Below are 6,000 nucleotides of genomic sequence, written 5' to 3'. Positions count from 1 at the left end.
TTCGACAGTTAAAGGGGCCCTGAAACACTTCTCTAACTATTCATGGAATGGCCTCATTTATAAAGGATGTCTTACGAATCTCAGGCGGAAAACATTTTGCGAATCCTTTAACTATAGTTAGAGTTATCGCACCAATACCTGGATTTCTCTCTCTTTTCATTTTCGCTAGCACGCTGGAAGCTACACAGAGGAGAGGCCAAGAGAACAAAGCCCTTGCCAAAAGTTGAGTGCCACAGTGGCGAAAAGCCTTGTCGCAAAAAGGCCGCTGCCATCTCTGAGACCACCCGCAGTGGAAAGGTGAAATGATTTTTCTCTTTTTTTGAGATCATGACATATTTTGTCATTTATTTAACGCAAACCTAGCAATTATGTATTACTGAGAATGCTCTCGCTATCACGAAATCGGCCAATAGCATTGCTGTGATGGAAGCGACATTTTACTTCTTGGAGCAGATTTCGGAGCAGAAAAAATGACACTTTGGAGCAGCCATAAGTGTTTTCTGAGCAGAAAAAAAAATGATAGTTTGGAGCAGCTATCGGTGTTTTCGTAGCAGATGGCAAAATCTGAGATTCGATTACTGGAGTTTAAAGCATCGCCGAAGCGTCTCATAACTATTAATATTTATTATGAAACACTTTGCACATACAATATTCAACACAAATTGCAAGAAACAAACAATTAAGAAGATAAATGTTTATCGAACGAGCCGTAAAATAAGCTATATATTTAACCGTTGCAGTTCGAAACTTTTACCCACTTTCTGGCTGTCATGGTCCGAAACTATTTTGCCAGTTTGTGGCACCGCGAAGAAAACCACAAAATGTGGAAGAAAAACTCACAGGACTTTTATTTTTTATTTTCCATTCTGCAGGCAACCCCTCTCTCCTCTACTGATATTTGAGCAGCGTGTGATACCGCTCGAAACATTTTCCTGGGTGCAGGCCAGGGTTGTTACTGCAGGTTTTGTAGAAAAAAACTGTTTCCCTCCTGCCTCCGTTTGTTTTTCGATCGCTACAAACAGCACAGTCCTTGCTGCTTCGACCTGGGAGCTTGCAGATGAAATGGCTCCTCCCATCTAGCCTTTCCTCGCACTCCTTCCGCACAAAGGGGCCCCGCTTTTCGGCTCTAGCCCTTACCTCACCTACCAGCTGTTGGATGAAGTTACGGTGGTACTGCAGGTGTCGCTGTTCTTTATCACCATGATTCTGCAGCTGTGTGCGCCTCAAAATAAAGCTATTCACAATGGAAACCTCTAGAAGTTTTTACTAAATGCACGACCGTAAAACACACGTGGTGAAAAAGTGGTCATGCTTCTCAGCGAACCGCGCGAACGTGTGGTTCCGCATGCAAGTGAGAACGCTCTGGTATCCAGAAACCGTCCTGAACATTGCGCTGCACCCTAGTGCAAAAAGAAGTAAACTTAACCAAACAAAGTTTATTTATTCCTCAAGAGATGGCACATCATGTATACAAAGAATGCGCACGAATCACAGTGAGAAAAACCACGAAATTTAACCCCCGAACACCCTTGTCGGTGCCCGACAGCGGACCGCTACGGCTGTATTGCATTGTCGAGCCCTGCCCGACAACGGACTGCAAAGGGTTAAAATACCAGTACATGTGGCAGAAATGGGTGCCATAGGCACCACGGAGACCATCATCCACGTGCGTCATGAAAGATGCCTCAGTGGGCCCGACTGCAGCCGATGCTACGATTGGCTTCACTGCGTTTTTGAAAATGATAGTATACAGCTTGTTTTTGGTTTCTTTAGGGCTCACCGGTTGGTCACACGGTTAAAGTTGCTCGTCTTCAATTTCGCATCGCCGTTTCAAAGCAGGTTCAGAGCAGTTAGTAACAAAAATTACAGTTTGGAGCAGCACGTAGCAGCATTTATCTTTTGGAGAAATTTGGAGCAATTGGAGAAGCACTTCCATCACTGGTGTTGGTGGGCCAGGTGCTTTCAATGACACTGCATGGCGGCATTGCGGAAGCGAGAACAAGCAATTTTTCGCCGTTCTTGACACGAGACTGTAAATTCCTTGTTGCATGCAGCGCAGTAATATTTGGCTCACATGTGAAAGATCGGCAACGACAGATTGGCAACGTTTTCTTACTACGTTCAAAAAGTGTTTCCAGGCTCCCTGAAGAGCCACTCTTTAAGCAGCACATTTCGTATGCACTTTCCGATAGCGCCTGGAAAATGGTCCACGAGGAGTTTCTCTACAGACCTTTCTGCCTTTAGGTAAAAGAGCCATTTAGAGGAAACTAAAAGAAAACGGTATTTTGAAGGAAACCCATCAACAGTTCACGCCGTGCATGCCAGAACGGAGCCAAGCCCAAGCACTGTGTCGTCCGGCCTCCGCCCATCACGAACTTTGAAGAACAGTTTCAGTTTTCTGTGTACTCTGTCCAACGCAAAGCCTTTCCTTCATACTCTGACCACCACAGGCACTGTACAAATGACTTCACACATTCTAGAGAAGTGTCACGTTGGCACACGCTTCAAGCCGAGTTCCACCGGAGCAACGATGCAGTCACGTCTGGGCAAGCATGGCTCGCAGTTTCCCACAGACACTGTCCTTCGCGAACCCTTTCTCCTCGTGGGTGTTGCCGGCATTGGCCAGAGCACTGCTGAAGCGGCTGCATGCCTCCGAGTGAAGTGCCACGTCAGCGCGACTCTCTGGCAGCGTCGTCCCGTGCAGCAGGGCCTCCAGCAGCGGCTGCAGGTGTTGTGGCAGCAGGTACCGTTTCTCGGGCACCAGGTCGAGACGATCGGGCAGCGTAGTGTATGGCAGGCGAGCCACCACGATGTGGCAGTAGTCGCCGAGTGCTTGCGCGTGGTTCGAAAGCAGTGCCGCATACGTTGTGTGGTACAGCTCGTCAATGTTGCTCTCACTCACCTGGCCCAAGTCCTGCAGAGAAATGTAGTTTTGAAAAGTAGTAAATGGCTGAAATGTAGAAATGTAGTAAATGGCCCCCACACACAGCGAAACCAAAGACAGGCAGCAACACACGAATTCGACATTACGCCCCACTATGTGGTGTGGGGTCTCGCATGTGCTCTTGGGACAAAGGAACGACAACACAGTAGTGTAAACAATCAAAAGAGCATTTATTGCACCTTTTGTACACTAATACACATTAGCCGAATTACTACCAACAGAACATTCACATGGGCGCGCGACAAATCAAGGAAGTCCGACTCACCGCGACCGGATAGCGAGTGAATATGTTCGCCCCATGCTATGATACCATCCCCTAGTCGTTCACGTGTACGGTTACGCGAACGGTGGCGCATTCGAACGATCCGTGTTCGTCCATACCGGTGTCCTGCTCTTAGCCTCGCGAGACGGTCCCGCGAAGCTGGCCGGCACACACACGAAGCGTTCGTGCGTGTTGGTCGCCGATCCCAAGCCAAAGAGCGAGCACTTTCGACCTTCTTCTACAAGTCACCCCGCCGTTCGGTGCCGTTAGCATCGCGACACTCGCGCTATCTCTCACAATGCACCGCAACCACTACGACCGCCTCCGGCGCTTAGCCATGCAGAGAAGCCGGACTACAGGAGACGCGAACTACGTGGAGAAAACAACATCAGGGGACGAGCGAGAGTCGCGCATCTCCACAGCGGACCAAATTGCCGGCCGCTCCTTCTTCACTTGGACTCTCCTGTGCACCACAGCATCCGCACGCGTACTTTCCCATGACGTTAGAGTATAAAGTGCGTAAACTGCATAAAATTACTGTTGCAGAGAGCCAGCTGCGATTTTTTTTTCTCTCTCGAGTCACTTGGGCACCGGCAATGGTGCAAGCATGCACTAAGAACAGGTTGAGTGTCATATCCACTAACCACCATGTGCACGCATCATCAGGTTAGGTGCTATTTCAAGGCTGCTCATACGAAAATTAGGCTCTGCCGCTTTGCCACGACTGCTTCCGTGGTATGTACAGTAAAACCTTGTTAACTCGAAGTCTGCCGAAACACAAAAAATCTTCCAAATTCAGCAGATTCTTTAATTACATGACCAGAAAAGAACAACTCGGAAACAGAAGGGCAAAACTGCGCAACACATGCATGTCACATTTATTTTCTGTGTAGCAGGACTACTTTAAGTAATCATTGATGCGGGACTGCTTGGTATGGTAGTTTGCTGCAGCAAGGGTCATGATTGCTAGCCCATTAACCCTTTCAGGGTCAATACCGTACATGTACGGCCTCCGCGAATACCCTCAACATGGTCAATGGCGTACATGTACGGTATCGCTTATACATTTAAAAAGCGTGCCTCTTTCGATCATTACTTACGCTTGGCATGTGCTGCCACTCGACGGAAACACGTGGAATTTTTTACTTGCGGCAATGCCTCTCCGGGGTTTTTTTTTTTTTTATGTCAACGGCACGTCGGCTATCGCTCGCGCGGCGGCGACAAGTGCGCAATTCTTTCGATTATTTCTTTCGCTTGGTATGTGCTGCCCCTTGACGGGAACATGTGGAATTTTTTACTTGTGCCAATGCCTCTCCATTTTTTTTATGGCAACGGCGCGTCAGCTATCGCTTGCACATGCAGGCGCGTGCGCGCGCGGCACTGGCGGCAAGTTACGGTTTTCTCCTGCGGAGGATCCCACTTGTTGCACGCGCTAAACTGATGGCTATCTGGTTTCAAATCTCTCAAAGGGTGACCTCTTGTTACTCGATTGTTTACGCCCACCGCGACGCGATTACACCTGTTCCCAGGCAGGGGCGTATACACAAACGATGCTGCCGTTTTTGCGTTTCCTTTTTTGCCACAAAAGCTCTATCGGACCTTGTTGGCGACAGGACGAAGGCTTCTCACTTGTTTCGGTTTCCGGACGTGCACACAACCATTCTTCAGTGCGTTTATCTTCTTATTCATGAATAAACATTGTGTATTTTACAACACAAACGATTTTTTCCTCACTTTACTGTCACTTTAAAAAAAATTACGACCATTTTTTTTTCGAAATAGCTTCTTTCGAAGAATTTAAATCAGCAATAAAAAAAATCGACCCTGGGGGGTCGCATTTGGCAAAAAAATTCGACCCGCAAAGGGTTAATCAATCACTGCATCTCACAGTCACCGCCGTTACACTCAATAAAGCTGCAGACAATGTTCAGGAACTTGACAACAATTGCTGCAGTGTGCCTACTGGCACACTGTCGGTGACTTTGTCCTCCCCGTTAGCATAGAATGTCTGCACGTCTGCTTTTATGTTTATGTAGTCGGTGCAGTCCGTCACTCTCGTCACCATTTTCGTACACTAGCAAAAACACGCACGTGGCTGAGATTTTTAACGTCGTAGGGAATTGTACGCACGTAACACACTGGCAATGGAGAAAACGTGACAACACATGCTACGCAGCTGGTATGGTATTTACACGAGAAAAACTAGAAACGGGAAAGAAAAAGTGGCACGTTTACTACTCATGATAATGCTCTCACTCACGCTTTTGTAGCAGGCAAAAATGCATAAAATTAAAATCTACCACCACACAATGCAAACTTCGCATAGCAGTAGGCTCATCAGCACCCACCTCGCGGAACCTAGTGCTTGCTCAATCGATGGTGTGTCATTTTTGCTATCTAGTAACGTTTATTGCTTCAGGCACTTGCAGTACATAAATGCACGGCCTTTGAAATCGGACTTGGAAGTGTCGCGGCTGTGATTAGGACGCGTATTAAATCTTCTTATGAAAGCAATTGCAGAAGCTAGAAATATGTCCCGATTGCCACATTTCTGACAGTGCCTCCGAGATATGCGTAGCTGTAAGTACGTAGCAGCATGCCGATCTCAGGATCCACAACCGGAAACTATGAATTATCCGTACGGATGCGTGCAAGCTTTTCAGATTATCCGGTATATCTCGCATTGCAGATTACGGAACTGCCCAAATTCTACAAATTAAATTATTTTCAAATAACCCAAGATCGAGTTATTCCGGTTTTACTGTACTACTCATTGATGTTCTGTACTACTCAT

General features: G+C 47.2%; 1 protein-coding gene across 1 annotated transcript in view; it reads right to left on the bottom strand.

Moving 5' to 3' along the window:
• Nucleotides 1–605: 605 nt before the first annotated feature.
• LOC119430943 (uncharacterized) overlaps nt 606–6,000 on the bottom strand; it is a 125,650-nt gene continuing 120,255 nt past the window's right edge. The window contains exon 11 of the mRNA XM_037698410.2: nt 606–2,914. Coding sequence (XP_037554338.1) covers nt 2,537–2,914 — 378 coding nt within the window. The 3' untranslated portion in view covers nt 606–2,536. The remainder of the gene's footprint in view (nt 2,915–6,000) is intronic.

Source organism: Dermacentor silvarum, chromosome 10 (genome assembly GCF_013339745.2).
Source record: "Dermacentor silvarum isolate Dsil-2018 chromosome 10, BIME_Dsil_1.4, whole genome shotgun sequence".
In the NCBI taxonomy this organism is placed as follows: Eukaryota; Metazoa; Arthropoda; class Arachnida; order Ixodida; family Ixodidae; genus Dermacentor; species Dermacentor silvarum.
Note: the sequence above shows the minus strand (reverse complement) of the source record. Positions and strands in the feature narration are given on the sequence as shown.